This window comes from Leptonychotes weddellii, chromosome 5 (assembly GCF_054177405.1).
Source record: "Leptonychotes weddellii isolate Sample4059 chromosome 5, ASM5417740v2, whole genome shotgun sequence".
Lineage (NCBI taxonomy): Eukaryota > Metazoa > Chordata > Mammalia > Carnivora > Phocidae > Leptonychotes > Leptonychotes weddellii.
Window position 1 is genome coordinate 74,580,234 of NC_138373.1, and position 16,180 is coordinate 74,596,413.

At 38.9% G+C, this 16,180-nt stretch overlaps 1 protein-coding gene across 1 annotated transcript; it reads left to right on the forward strand.

The window, feature by feature from the left end:
* The first annotated feature begins 9,977 nt into the window (after positions 1-9,977).
* TMEM52B (transmembrane protein 52B) lies at positions 9,978-13,357 on the forward strand. Its single transcript, XM_081818931.1, has 3 exons — positions 9,978-10,032; positions 10,206-10,469; positions 11,807-13,357. Exons 1-3 carry the CDS (start codon positions 9,978-9,980, stop codon positions 12,046-12,048), a joined length of 561 nt encoding a protein of 186 aa, XP_081675057.1. The 3' UTR covers positions 12,049-13,357.
* The last annotated feature ends 2,823 nt before the right edge of the window (positions 13,358-16,180 follow it).

Genomic DNA, 16,180 nt, shown 5'->3' on the forward strand with positions numbered 1-16,180 from the left:
TTTTTTTTTTAAAGATTTTATTTATTTATTTGAGAGAGAGAGAATGAGAGACAGAGAGCCCGAGAGGGAGGAGGGTTAGAGGGAGAAGCAGGCTCCTCGCCAAGCAGGGAGCCCGATGCGGGACTCGATCCCGGGACTCCAGGATCATGACCTGAGCCGAAGGCAGTTGCTTAACCAACTGAGCCACCCAGGCGCCCCAGGAAAGTGCTTTTAATAATGAATTGATAAATACTGAAATCATGTCACAATGAAGAGGACATTTTATAATTCTCCACAGTGACTCAATTATTTTGTATGCCATCAATATTCTAGTGATAAAGAAGTGATACAGAAGCACACTTGTTGACATGAAACATTTTTTTCTTGTGAGCTCATCACTTACTAGTAACCTTTTATGGATTATCCTATGAAGGATTGTCTTGGAAGGATGCATGTTACTATATAGCTAAAACGTCCAAGGATACAAACAGCACTAGAAAAAACTACTTTCTTTAGAGAAGGTCTAAGATTGAGCTAGATCTCTCAGACTTCAGTTATTCACCTTCATACCCCACCCATGAAACCCAGGAGAGCATAATCATCCATTGTCCTTTTGGGTTCACACTCATAAGAAACTCACTAAACAGTCCAGGACCTGGTGATGAGCTCTACAAATCCTGTACTCCCTACAAATACAATTCATTTTTTTTTCTTTAAAAAATCCTCTGTACTCAACATCTACAGGTAGGATTGCCAACAATTTTTACTCCCTCATTTTATATACTCTAATAGTGCACTCTATTGATTTTCAATTCCATTAAAATTATTCCAACTCTCCAACCAAATTATAAGCTCTTTAGAAGTAAAAAATAGATCCCCTTCTATTAATAAAAACTAATTCTTTCCTATCACCCTGGCATACCATATCAATTGTAATGTTCTTTAATATCTTGTAAATAGCAAACAGTTAACACTTGAGATTCTTAGCTATTAAGACATCACCAGAATAAGCTGGGTTTTAAAATACAAAGAAATTTAAGGAAAATATGTCTTAGTTCTTTATTTTGAGAATGTGGAGCTAAAGCCCAAAAAATGTAAGTGATTTACTGAACATCTCTTTTCTATCTGATGTCAGATAAGAACTCAGCTCACTATTCTTATCCAATTAAAAACTCTGTACTCATTAAACTATAATTCCTGTGATGCTTAGTTTTATGTGTCAACTTGTCTGGGCGGGCCATGGGGCACCCAGATATTTGGTCAAATATTTTTCTGAGTTTCTCTGAGAATGTTTTTGGATGATATTAACATTTTAATCAGTAGGGTAATGTTTTCCCTCCATAATGAGAGTGGGCCTCATTTAATCAGTTGAAGGCCTAGAACAAAGACACTAATCTTGCTTCAAATAAGAAAATATTCTCCAGCAGACAGCCTGTGGGCTGGAACTTCATCATTGGTTCTATTGGGACTCGAGCCAGCTGGTCCACATTACAGATTTGGACTTGCCAGTCTATAATTGCATGAGTCAGTTCCTTATAATAAATCTTTCTCTATAAATATGCACATCCTATTGGTTCTGTTTTTCTGGAGAACCCTGACTATTATAGCTCTCCATTCTTTCTTTCTCCCAGTTCCTGGAAACCACCATTCTATTTTATGTTTCTATGAATTTGACTACTCTAGGTATCTCATATAAGTGGAAACATACAATACTTGTCCTTTTGTATCTGGCTTATTTCACTTAACATAGTGTCTTCAAGGTTTATCCACGCTGTAGCATGTATCAGAATTCTCTTTATTTTTAAGGCTAAATAATATTCCATTGTGTGTATATACCACATTTTGTTTATCCATTCATCCATTGATGGACATTTGTATTTCTTCTGTTTTTAAAGATCCATGGGATAATTTCTATAATCCTGATGTAGCAGACAGCTGGAAAAGTTTCACAGACTAAGTGGTTCTCATTATCCCTGCCTCCTGATATTCATGCCCTTGTGTAATCTTCTCCACTTGAGTGTGGGTTGGTATCTGTGGCTTGGAAGGTGGCAAAGGTGATGGAACATATATGATCCATATATGTGATTATGTAAGGTATAGTGCCTATCTTGCTAAAGGTTCTCTCCCTCCTTTCTGCCTCTCTGGCCAGATTTAAAGAAACAAGCATACACAAATCCTATAGCCACAAAGAAATGAATTCCTGCCTGACATAGCTTGGAAGTATATCCTTCCCCAGTTGAGCCTTTTGATGAGAACACAGCCCAACAGACATCTTGACTGCAGCCCATAAGACCCTAAACAGAGGACCCAACTAAACTGTTTTTATACTTCTGATCCACAGGCACTGTGAGATAAACAAAAATGTGTGTCGTTTTACATTGTTACTCATATAATTTGTGGTAATGTGTTAGAGGGCATATAAAACTAATAATCCTGTGATAAACTTAATCCTTCTGTTTTGTTAAATGTCCTTAAATCTAATCCTGACTGTCAATACCTCTGAGGTTGTCACTCAATGCTTACACTGCAATCTTGAATCATAAGATAGAGGGAATTCCTAGTGGAGAAGTTGCAAGATGGAACTAATCTCTTCTGCTTTATTATCTATTTTTGAAGCCATGGGTATGGCCTAACTCATTGCTCAACACTTTATAACTCATGCTTGATGACTCACAGTAAATGTTGTCCTGGCATCTATTTCACTGAGGCACAGAAAGGAAAGGAATTCTTGGTTGGTCACCTGATGTAGACAAGGTCAAAAGGAGAATAGTCAAAGGGGCCAGAAATAAGTAATTTTTTTAGCTTCACTTGTTATAGGTTTTGTATAACAATTTCCTGAGGCAGAGGTGAAAAGGCCTATGTACATGCACCCTCCATTGGTTCCACTCCAAGTCCTTAACAACCTGGGTATAAGCTAATGATTCACAAACTTAATGGAAGTACAACAAGATTGTGTAGGATTGAAATGAGGTCATTCCCCTCTACCTCAGCTACCTGCCCTTCCAGTGTATACCGTCTTCAGTCTTCCTACAGGGATCTTCTTTCCTCTGTCATCGTTCCTGATATGGAGGCTTTGACAGGGACTGAACTCAGCACTAAAATTGCCACAAGGCATAATCACTTTCATTAGGATAAACAAGAAGTTCTACTTCTTCAAGGAATAATCCAGTGAGAACAACAACAACAAAAAAAAATAGCAGTAGTAATTCTAAGAAAGAAAAGTAACAAGGAGGTCATTAACAGAATCCCATTTTGTTCAAACCTGTTAGAAAGCTGGAGGGCAAAAAGATGATGGCAATCACATGCCGGAAAGTGCGATGGGGAAAAATCATGTTAATTGACAAACCTGTTCATGCAGGTTTGGCTGGTATGATTGGGAGAAGAGATGGCCAGAACAGCAAGAGGAAATATTCAAGAATTGGAATACCAGGAAAGCTAAAACATGGTCATGGTAATAATACACCAAGAGGACATCAGTTATTCAGCATATTGAAGGTGAAGGTCATTGGCAAAACCGAATGGAAATCAAGATAATCCTAGTTAATGCTTATAAAATACTTGTTACATCAGGACAATTATATGCATTTCACATACATGAACTTACTTAATCTCTGTAAGTTTATGAAGTAACATTATTATTATTACCCCATTCTGAGAGAATGAAACTGACCCAACAGAGATATAATAACTTTCCCAAGATTGCACAGCTAGTAAGTGACAAAGCAAAAAAATAAATAAATAAATAAAAATAAGTGACAAAGCGAGTATTTAATCCCAGATAAGCTAGCTGGATTCTTAGCCATGATGCTCTACCGTGTCTCTGACAAGAGAAAGGTCAGGGAAAGATTAGTGATGCTACCATATACAGGCCACTCTAAGTAGAAATATTCTAATCGAAATGTCTTCATATCTCCAATGGTATTTTTCCTATGAAACAACATCTAGGGCAGGTCAAGTGAGCATTCCTCTTCTGTTTTATAAATGGGAAAATTAAGGCTTGGAGAAACCACAAATAATTTAGTGGAGGGCCAGGATTTTTCTGTTCTCTTTGTCCTATAAAATACCTCCCACCTTGTCAATTTTTCTGCTGAAATTTGAAAAATACTCTTCATCTTATTTCTATCTTCCTTTCTAAAAAAATAATGTAGTGCTCATTTAGTTTTGGAACTTAATGGTGTCTAATCACCAGTATCATATTAGGCTTTTCTGTCACTATTTGATTCCCCTAGCTAACAGGAAAAAAAGATTGTATTCTCTATGCTGATATCATATTTTAAAGCTGTGTGAGGAGTCTTTGAATCAATTCCACCCAACAGTTGCCCTCAGCAATCACTCAGTAAAAGTAAAATTAGACTTTCAGCATTAGATATGATCTGAAAGGTGGTTTTATTCAATTCTTATGAAATAGGTAAATCTGCATCAACTGATGTCTAATTTTCCTATGAAATACTTTGTATTTAAAAAAAATTTTTGAAGTACTTTGTATTAAGTAAAAAATTACTGACTTAAGAATAAATCGTTTATACAACATTCACTCGTTCCTGTAGAGATGTTTCTTTATGAATATTCTCTTTCCACGTGTGCTTATTTTTATGCTGACCTTAGATTTTATTTAAAAGAGAGAGAGAGAACCCTAGAGACCCATAGATCTTGGAACCCAGTTTATTCTCTATTTTTTGGAACCCAGTTTAAAAAAATGTGATGTGTGTCTGTCTGACTTATGTGTTTTAAAAAGAACTGAAGTCAAGGTAGAGGGGACCTGCTTTCCTCAAAGATGGGAGTGCTTTCCGGTCCATTTGTTAACCTCTCAGTCCTACTGCAATGGTTACGAATAAATGACCCAGAACCAGGAGAGTTGATTATCAACAGAGAAGGGGAGGGTTTCAAAGAGCAAGAGAGGAGGGCTTATTACGTAGAGAGGGGAGTGGATGGTGATTGGCAGTTATTCAACAGTCCCCCTGAAGTGCTGCAGTAAAGGACCAAGAGTATTACTCCTTTTTTGATGGAGATGAGAGAACTTGTTTGGTCACCAGCAATTCACCGTTGAGCTTCCTCAAGTCAAGTTTCTCACCACTGCCTAGAAAAATACCTAACTCTGAGGACTGAATATGTCCTCCCTGAATGTTTTCCTTTTGGGGGCAGTGGGGGAAAGTTAAAGACATATAGAAAGGATTGCTAGTAGAAGGAAAGGAAAGAAGGCCAAAGGAAGCAAATGTGGAGACCGGAACAACAGAATAGACATAGAGAAAGAAGCCAGGATGAAAGGCGAGAGAAAGACCACAGAAAATAAAAGCCCAAAGGAGTAAGAGGAAAAGAGAGAACGAAAGCTTTATTGCTGAGAAAAATTTGTCTCCTTAAGTCCTCCAGGTCAAGAAGTCAGACCAACACAGAGCATGGAAAGGAGGCAACAGACATGGACATGCCGTACCTGATCCTGGAGAAGCAGTTCAGCCCCATGGGGGTGCAAACCCGGGCCGTGACTGTCTCTGCCCTGGTATATTGCATCCAGGTGAGTTGCAAAAATGCAAAAATAAAACTTTTGTTTGTTTGGTTGTTTCTCAGATAAACCAACTCTCAGAAGAACCTTGGGGGAAATGATTGAGGGGAAAGACATGTATTGAACCAAAGAGGTAGTGGGGAAAAGCATAACTAGAATGTTTCCTTAGTGTTATCGGGTTACATGGCCCATGTGTGGCCGATGGCATCAGTGAAATGGGGGGACAGATTAGGGTAACCATATACACATGCAGGATAGCTATGGTAATTTAGAAATGCCACTTATCTATATTTCTCTCTTTTAGCATCCTGTCACTCATCCCTCAAAATCCTAAATAATCAAAATGAATTACATAATTCCCCTAAACAGTTTCCACATAAGCCCTGGTACAATTCTAGCAGCTTAGGTGCCTCCAGATCAGAAATAAGGTAAAAGAGGGAAAATTCTTGAAAAATACTTCCAACCTTTTATTTCTCCCTACCAAAAATCAGAAGCCCCTGTAACTTGTTAGCTGAGAAAAGGGTCATTAGATTGAGGATTCTGGACAACTGTCAAGGGGAAATTTACATAGCTATGAACACTAGTAAAGAGGAAAAGCAGGGGCACCTGGGTGGCTCAGTCAGTTAAGTGTCCAACCCCTGATCTCAGCTCAGGTCATGATCTCAGCATTGTGAGTTCAAGCCCAGCGTGTTGAGTTCCACGCTGGGTGTAGAGCTTACTTTAAAAGAAAAAAAAAAAGAAGAAGAAAAACAAGCAACTGGCTAGTATCATATTCCTGTACATCTCTTAGTAGAGAATGGACTGCTTGTTTTGCTTTCTATATCCCAGTTAAATTATTGTCTGTAAATCCATTTCTTCTTCTTGTATTTTCCTTTTGCTTCCTGTTCTTTTCCTTGCCCTTCACTTTCTTTCTCTTTTCTTTTTTTTCTCTTTTTTGGCAATAGTCACTGTTAGCACTTTAGTTATCTGTTTAGCACTTTAAGCTTCTCTTATCTTTAGTCAGAAAAGAAAAACAAAGAACCAGAGCTGGGTTGAGGAAGTACACACTTTGTCATCCTTAGTGATCAACCATTTAAAATTTTTTTTTTTAAGATTTTATTTATTTGCAAGAGAGAGAATGAGAGACAGAGAGCATGAGAGGGGGGAGGGTCAGAGGGAGAAGCAGACTCCCTGCTGAGCAGGGAACCTGATGTGGGACTCGATCCCAGGACTCCAGGATCATGACCTGAGCCGAAGGCAGTCGCTTAACCAACTGAGCCACCCAGGCGCCCAGTGATCAACCAATTTAAATTAAAAAGAAAAAAAAAAAAAGCAGTTTCTCAGATGTTGTCTGCAGAGGACAGCTCTTTAGTCCTTTTACAAATCCTTTTCACCTGCTATGTCATGAGTTTTTGTGTCCCCTCTCCCTCCCATAAACTCTCAATAAGTACAAATATCTGTCCCTTGTGGGGGACCTTTGTGGTTTTTGTTGATGATTTCCTGAGAATATTAAGTCATTCAATTTACTGGAAGTGAGATGCAATTTCTAAACAGAAGCTTCTCTATGTGAAGGAAAAAGTCAACTGAAATACCAGGTAAAAGAAGGAGTAGAAGCTTTCATTATCAGTAGCAGAAGGGACTTGATAGCAATATCAAGGAGTTGTTAGAGCAGATTTAGCCCTTGTGCTACTAATTCATTCAACACATATATATGATAGAGTTTGATTTGAATTCTGGCTACATCAATAGGAGCATGCAGTTGGCCATGTTAACTTAAACCCCTTTGCCTCCGTCATGTAATCTTTCAAAATAAGGCTAAATATACCCACCTACATGAGTTTTGTGATGAAATGTTATGACATATTGAAAATTCTTAGCAGCCTGACTGGCATATAGTAGCTATTAAATAAATAAAATTGTTCCCCTCCTTTTTCTCCTTTTTTTGTATGGTGTGTTATTGATGAGTTAAGGGAATAAAAAAGAGGAGTGGGGTAGAATTCAATTTGTTGCTGGGAAAGAATTAAGATGGCGATAACAATATCCTGAGGGACAGATCAGGACATTTCTAGGACAAATTGATTTAAATGCTGCTTCTGCCTCCCACTCACAAAAGTTGTAATGCTTACCCACCACCAAAAAAAAAACAACCCAAAACAAAAAAACAAAACAAAACCAAAAAACAAAGCAAACAACCCCCCCCACACACACACAGATTAGATATTTGCTCTTCCAGTGTCTCCCACTTCAAATATAATAATCAACAGGCATGGGAGCAATGAAAACAGTCCTAAACATGGCTGACCCTATGACCTTGTCCTCATATTGTCCCAGCTCTCACCAAGTAAACAGAGCAGAGTCATGAAGAATGGTTGGTAGACTGCTGAGCAGAGCAGATGAGACATTTCCCTGTCTGAGACTATTTCCCTTCTTACAGCTTCCCCCGGCAAGATGTGAGAACTGCGTGAATCCTGAACAGTAAGTATCTGAGACCAAACTGGGAAGAAGGAGAAACAGACAAAAACAGTACCCAAAACAGGATCAAGAGGTCATTAAATATCTGTGACTTCCCTTTATCTTTACTTAAATGGACATCAACCCACTAATCTCACAGATGGGTCATACAAAAATAAAGACATGCCCTCGTGTCATCCTAAGTACTTAAAATAACATCCCTCAAGGCATTTTTTCCAAGGCTTATCTTCCCATTAAAACAATGGAATTAATCCATTTTATATTAATTTTTTTATAATTAATATAAAATATATAGTTTTATATTAATCAATATAAAAACAATTTATATAGTCACAGAAATTTGCAAAAGTGTTTCTTTTCCATGCTTCTCAGTGACTCATCAGGACAGACTGGATTTAAAATCTCATCCCGGGCAGATACGTTTGGGTAATTCCAAAGTAGCATCACCATCTGAAATATGATGAGCATTTTCTGTATTTTAGGGCATGTCAATACTTACTGCAGACTTCATTCAGCTGTCACTTTGATGCTGTTATCCCTTAATCTAAACCTATCACAATTAGGTCTTACACAGACACAGAGGACATAAAAGGGGAAGAGATTCACTCCACTTGGAGGTAAATTATTAAGAAAGCAGCGCCAGTTGGAACAAAACACTTGCTCAGCCTGAAGGAAAACACATATTTAGCCATGGGAAGGGTTCTTCAATAGCCAAGACTGTTAAACCCAGGGGAAATGGTGGCGGTCTTGGTTGCTTGTCACACTGTCTGAGGTTTTAGACACCTACTACTCAGGAAGAATCACTTTTAACAGAATCAGAATCACTAACACTATAGAACTAGAAGAGGTTTTAAATAAATGGAGAATGTGAGAAACCTACAGGAGACATTGTTTATTGAAAAAGCAAATCGTATATTCTACAACTGTGCAACCAAAGAGAGGATGTAGAAGAAAATTTCAATAGGTTTCAATAGCTCAATATATCAGAAAGTATTATTAAATTTGTTCATCTTCAAACATAAATATTTCCTTCCTCTCCCCTTCCCACTCCTGAGCTTACCCCATACTCCTTCTTCCTTGTAATCCATATTTTTGTCATCTCTATAGAGAAAATTCAGTTACTTTAATTAACTTTCAACATGGTGAAGTTGGTTTCTATATTTTTCCTCCTTCCTATTTGGCTTCAGTGGGTGTATATATTAGTTTTGATATTGGATGTGAAAGTTCAGGGTTTTTTTTCATGGTGAGAATTTTTATGGTTTAATGGTGACCCTTTTCGCAACAATTTGCAAAACATAAGTTATAAACTTCATTGTATTGCTTTCATGCTTATAACTGAAATTTTCTTTATGTTTAAATTTTATTGAACTCAAATATATACACACACACACACACACAAACCTTAACTTTCCTACCCATTTTCAAACTTTGTAAACTTACATTCCAAATTCTTTCTTGGTAATTGTCATCGTAACTGTTTACTGTGGTCATGGTTATTTTTTCTATTAACACCATTTTCATAATCACTAGTCTGTCTTATAATGATTTACAAAATTATTTACCCAATGTCATCTGTAGTACTAAACACTTTAAGGCATCCCATTTTGCAATAGATTCTGCTGGCTATATTGAAGTTAGAATAACTTGTTATATGTTAACTAACTGGAATTAAAACTCAAACTTAAAAAAATATATGTAAGTTGTGATGCTTTTGTTATAACAAGGTAGCAAATTATATTGTAACTCATATTCCTGATTCTGGAACTACAACAGGCACCGACTATGTTTTTATTGCAAAAAAACCTTTATTCTTTCTCCATAGTTGCCTGACCACAGATTGGGGGCATCTCTGGTACATATGGTAAGTTTCAGCTACCATACGCAGAAAGACATTTCAAAGGCACTTTATTTTTCTCAAGGGCATTCACTTTTAGTTTTTTAGTTTTTAAATATATTGACAGCAGGAAAAAAAATGTATGAGACGGCCAGCCTACTTACCTAGCATCTCATGAGTAAAATTTCTTTACCTCATCATTAACTATGTGACAATATGCCAGGATTTCCTATTTCAATACCATCAAAAGGTTCTTGTGTATTTTGTCAGGGTCAGCTCTAGAAATTTCTACAGAGAGGAGAATATAAAGTAGAAAGCAGACCCTCCAAACCACATTAGATCTCTTACTGTTTTAATGAACTGATGTAGTCTTGCCGACAAAATAAGTATGCATGTGAAGTGAAAGTGTTGACATTAAAATCTTACGATTATTGTGCAAAATAGTCAAAGTCAAAAATGTGGACACTGAAGACCAGTTATGGCCAGGGCTGGGAAACACACCAGATCACAGAGCTTTCTCTGGGGGGTGGTCTTCTTGCAGGTTGCTGGTGGTAATTGGAGCACTGCTTCTTCTGTGCGGCCTGACTTCTGCGTGCTTCCGCTGCTGTCTGAGTCGCCAGCAAAATGGGGAAGATGAGGGCCGGCCTCCCTATGAAGTGACCGTCATAGCTTTTGATCATGATAGCACTCTCCAGAGCACTATCACTTGTGAGTACTCTGACATTATAACCTGAAAGGGGGTTTAAAAGGATGATCAGGGAGGCGCATGGGTGGCTCAGTGGGTTAACTGTCTGCCTTCCACTCAGGTCATGACCCTGGAATCCTGGGATCAAGCCCCTCATCGGGCTCCCTGTTCAGCGGGGAGCCTGCTTCTCCCTCTCCTGCTCCCCCTGCTTGTGTTCCCTCTCTCGCTATCTCTCTTTCTGTCAAATAAATAAATAAAATTAAGGGGGAAAAAGGATGATTGGGGGCCCTTGGGTGGTTCAGTCAATTAAGTGTCAGACTCTTGATCTCAGCTCAGGTCTTGATCTCAGGGTTGTGAGTTCAAGCCCTTCACTGGGTTCCACGCTGAGTGAGGAACCTACTAAAAAAAAAAAAAAAAAAGACAAGTAAAAGAATGATCAGGATGATGAAACAATATAGCAACATGGATTGAATAGTATTAAAGATTCTAGAACTCAGGGTTGTTTTAATTTCCAGAAACCTGATGGTGTGGTGACCTGGGCTCTCACTGATGCTGTGTTCTCAAATACTGGTCTAATGATAGAGTGAAGAAAGAAGTAGAATGTTGGAGAAAATATTGGAAATGTCTTATAGGAAGAATTACCCAGTTTATAAAGCTATTTTGATAAAACTATTTTAAGCTCTGGGTGTATCCCTTTTTCAAAAATGTCTTGGATTTTGTGAGAACCTGTATTTTTTATTACCTATATATTATTTTACATCTTTGAAGAGATTAGTCATGTGTCCTTGCAATTCTTTGTTCTGTAGTGTATCTGCTGATACACTTATATGTTAGCCTAACATCACCTTGATGATTATAAAACACTTTCCTTTATGTCCTTCTGTTCTCTTCTTCATATTATATTCTTTCCTGAAATGGGAGAAGAAAGACTAGTCAGAACAGCAGGTGGCACAACATTGTGAAATTTCTTTTGAAGAGAGACTACATTGCTGTTCACCTTTCCTGTCTCACTTACTGCCCTTTGAAAAAAGATAAGTAAGACAGAAATAAATATTTCTAAGGAGTCTGCATTATCAGTGGGTTGGTGTAAAGGGTCCCAAGTCCGTAAAAGGGAAGGACAATGTTGTCAGACATGGGGACACAATTTAGATTAGTTGAGGACCCCAGAGAAGACAGTATCTTCCAGCAGAGTGAAGTTGGTTTCCAAACAAGGTTCACAGCATTTTCATAACATTTTGTGGCCGAGAGTGGCAATGGTTTGGACACTTGCTAAAAATGAAGGGAAATTAAGTGTGTTGTAAGTCCCTGATTTCTGAAGATGTCACATTTACTTTAATTCTATTCCTTCTTTCCTCCCTAGCCCTGCAGTCAATATTTGGCCCTGCAGCTCGAAGAATCCTGGCTGTGGCTCACTCCCACAGCCCCCTCGGCCAATTGCCCTCCTCTTTGGACACCCTCCCAGGGTATGAAGAAGCTCTTCACATGAGTCGCTTCACCGTTGCAAGGTGTGGACAGAAAGCACCTGATCTACCCCCAGTGCCAGAAGAGAAGCAGGTGCCCCCAGTGGACGAGTCTCCTCGAGTGGAACACTCTTCAAACTGATGGGAATTCTGGTTTTATAAATGGGGTGGGGGTTTCCCCAGAGTTGCTAGAGACAGACAAATGAAACTTTTTTTTCCCAACTTCTGGAAGATTTAGGATGACAAGTAAACATTATTCATTGGAAAGGATGGGTTCCAACTCTTCATTTCCAGCCACATCTATTTTCTAAGATGGAATTGCTCTAATTGGGAACTCCAATTCTTTATCCAGTGGCCAAAATTTGCAACTAACCTCTAGCAATGCTGGTTATTACTGAACCAAGAAAGCATCAAAAGTATGTTGAATTCCTTTAGCTATTGAGTTCCTTTACCCATAGGATACCGCAAGTGGTTTTTCTTTCTGCCAGCTATAACACAACAACAGATCGTAATACACTCGAGGAGAAAGACAAGAGCGTAGGCACAACCCACAGACAATGCACCGAAGTCATGAATTCTTCCTCTTGAGAGAACATTCACTTTTATGCCAAATGACAATGATACTCTTGGACATCATGTAATACCTAAGTGGATATCCAGGATCCATCCTTGCAGATATGGGCTAAGAGAACACATTACAGCATCAAGGTGCCAAATATCAAGGTCTTTCTTTCACTCTGGTCCTACCCACTAGCAGTATGAGAAATTGCATAGAGTGCAGTAACAGTTTCTATTCATTTTTCAGCTCCTCTGCCTAGCAAACACATGTGCGCACACACACGCGCGTGCACGCATACACATGCATATGCAGTCTTTTCTGAGTCTAGAAGAAGAGCATCACTTTGCTTTTCTCTTTCTGGCTTTGACCACTTAAAGCCAGATGTCTTGAGTGACACATTCGAGTGGGGTGGCCTTCACTGCCACCTAGTGGAGCCATGGTAGAAATGGCTATGCGCACGCCTCTCCAGTTCCTGGAGCAACTGAACTCAGCCTAGAAGGGATCCTAACCTGGGACACCATCCTGCCGTGTAGCGCTAGGCTGTGCACCTGACGTACTACTGGACAATTGAGGAAGTGAAGTGTATCGGGGGAAAATGACTTGCCAGTCACCTTAGATAAATCATTGAAAATCTGTAAAGCAGTTTTCCCACCGGTAAAATAGGGGCTAATAAAACCTCCAAGGATTGTTATGAGAATCAAATAAACTAAATATAAATGACAAGAATTGTAAAGTATTACGCACACATATTTGATACTCTTACTATTGACATCAAATTTTCACCCTTTTGCTAAGATCCTACTGAGAATTATGTTCTCATTTGTCCTTTTGCCAGTCATCCTGTTGTTATCATTAAGTCGCACCGAAAGTCACTTTATTTCATCAATAAAGATTTGTTGATTGAGGTTAACAACTAAAGATATGTGATTCCTTTTAAAATGGTCTGTATAGAGGTAAGGAATATTTGAGAAAACACGTTTATTTGGCAATTAGCTTCAGCACTCATAGAGACGTATACCCAGGGAATGGCTGATTACTATAGCACCTCATTAAATACATTCTTGGAATGCTTCCTCAGCCCAAGGGGGAAAATGTTCTAACTGAGGATAAGCTGCTAGTGATCTGAATTTATCCTGAGTCATTTATCAAATTCCCTCTGGAAATTGTTAAGATGCATGAATTGTTAATAGACCCTGTGGTGGCCTTGTTTTGCCACTGCCAAATGAATCACTTCATTACCATACATTCCATAAAATATTCTAGGCTTGTTTTTCCTTCAAGATACCGCAGTACTGAAGCAGTTAAAACATCATCTCGTAGAAAAAGATCTTGGAAGAAATCCTCCTATGAAATCCTCCTACAAGTGCCTTATTCTAAAGAGATCTCTCAGCCCCACCTCTCCCCTCCGCCTCTCCCTCTCCTCAGACGCATGGATACTTGCACTCCTGTAATCCTCCCATTTTGTCAGAATATTAGCCGCCATTTGGCTTCACCTCTTTCTCTATTCAATCGAAGGTCGCTGTTAATCAGTGCAATCACTTTCACCACTGTTCTCAATTTTTTTAAATGTCTTTTTACTTTCTTTACACCTATCCTTCAAACTTCAAACATCGGTTCAGTGAAGCTGATTTGTCCCCACAGCCTATGCCGCTGAGCTGCAGAAAACTCTCAACTCTACTAAGAGAGGTCATGACAAGGTCATGGTCCCCAACACCACCTGAACCACCTGCCATTTCTTCTAGAGTTTCTTTTGTAATTCTCCTACTCCTTTTATTAGTTATTCAAATTTCAGTGGCTCTTGGGGTGTGTGGATGGCTCAGTTGGTTAAGCAACTGCCTTGTGATTTTGGCTCAGGCCATGCTCTCAGGGTAGTGAGATTGAGCAGTGCCTCGGGCTCTGTGCAGAGTCTGCTTGTCCCTCTCCCTCCCTCCATGTGCACTCTCTCTCTCAAATAAATAAATAAATAAATAAATAAATAAATAAATAAAATCTTAAAAAATTTTTTTCAGTGGCTCCCTTTCAACCCCATGCCCCGTCAACCACTCATTAATTCTAGGCAGGGGACTTGTCCTCCTCATTCAGAAAGGAAATCAAGCCTTCAGGTAACTTCCTACCCCAAAGCTATAAGCTCCTGCAGACCAGCACCTGCTATTCCTCCTTCTTTCCAGTCTCATTGAAATAGATGTCCTTCCTCCTCAATATAATACTTCTAATTAGGTTTTGCACTACATTGATTCAACAGTTTCTGTGTTCAAAAGGTATTGTTTAAAAAATTATCTGCCAGGAATAGTGCAGAGGCAGCTGGGGGTAAAAGAGTGGGCAAGACAGTCAGGGACTCTGACTCATGGTCCTCACAGACCTCAAGAAAAAGTAAAAAATAAAATGATAACAATCATGAATAGCGCAGAGAACCCTTGAAAAAGGCAGAGTGAGGGAAGAACAATTTCAAAGACTAGGGAAAGTTTGCTAAGTTTGAGGAGCTGAACAAAGAGTAGCTGATCCTAGTAAGCTAAAGAGAGAACTGCAGCAAATGGGGTCAGAGGGGAAAGGAGTCTTGGGGGCAAGGAGTCTACACTGTATTTTACATGCATTGAGAAACCATTGAAAATTTAAACAGTAAGTCACTTGATGCAATTTGAATTTTTTTTTAAGATTTTACTTATTCATTTGACAGAGGGAGAGAGAGAGAGAGAGCACACACAAGCAGGGGGAGTGGCAGGCAGAGGGAGAGGGAGAAGCAGGCTCCCCACCAAGCAGGGAGCTCAACATGGGGCTTGATCCCAGGACCTTGGGATCATGACCTAAGCTGAAGGCAGATGCTTAACTGACTGAGCCACCCCGGCACCCCCAATGCAATTTGAATTTTGAGGCAATGACTCTTGATGCTATAGAAGAATGGACTGGAATAGGACAAGTATGAAAACTGAAGACTAGATGGGAAATATTGAGGAAGAGTAGACAACAGGTGATTGTGGCTAGGAATTGCAATTGTGGATAGTCCATGACTGTGGACTAACATGGTGATGTTAGAAGTGGAAATAGAGATAAATGTAGGAATTTGAAAGGTGTGTTGGGGATAGAATCATCCACATTTGCTGATGGATTGAGTTGAGAAATGTAGTAAGGGAAAGGAATGAAAAATGACTCCTTGATCATTGACCTGAGCCAATGCATGGGAGGTGTAGCTGTTGATTAGGATTAGGGAAGGTGTAGTTGTCTGTTGATTAGGGAAGAATGTGCAAGACCAGATTTAGGGGAAAATTCAAGATAGTGATTTCTAAGATGGGGAAAAGGCATTTCATGACAAAATATATACCAAGCTAATCTAAGGTAATGCCGACTTCACTAAAGCAGCAAAAAAAGTTCAGATGTGCCAGTGGGAAAAATCAAAGTTTTCCTTGAGATTAAATGATGAAATTCTCAATTTGTAAAGAAGAAAAGAAAAAGAAATTCTGTATTAGGCCTTCATAATTTACAATATTTATAAAAGAATTCACTGGAAATGGCTGAGATTACTGGATTTTCCTATCTGGGACAATGGGGCCTGAAGAGGAAGATACAAGTTTAGAAGCCCATTAAGTTAAAATGTCCATTTATGTTGTGGAAATAATTCCAAATGGAATTGGGAAGCCCTGAAAAGGGAGCTCTCAAGCATGTATCCCTCATTGTAGCCTACATAACCAGCAAGAATAAGGAAGATAAGAATTATTTTAAT

What these genes read in the sequence shown, in the direction of transcription:
- TMEM52B (XM_081818931.1), top strand. Translation starts at nt 9,978, where the DNA reads ATGCCAGGATTTCCTATTTCAATACCATCAAAAGGTTCTTGTGTATTT. An exon ending in TTCTTGTGTATTTTGTCAGG is followed by an intron (nt 10,033 to 10,205) that starts GTCAGCTCTAGA and finishes TGTGCAAAATAG; the next exon opens with TCAAAGTCAAAAATGTGGAC. An exon ending in TCTCCAGAGCACTATCACTT is followed by an intron (nt 10,470 to 11,806) that starts GTGAGTACTCTG and finishes TTTCCTCCCTAG; the next exon opens with CCCTGCAGTCAATATTTGGC.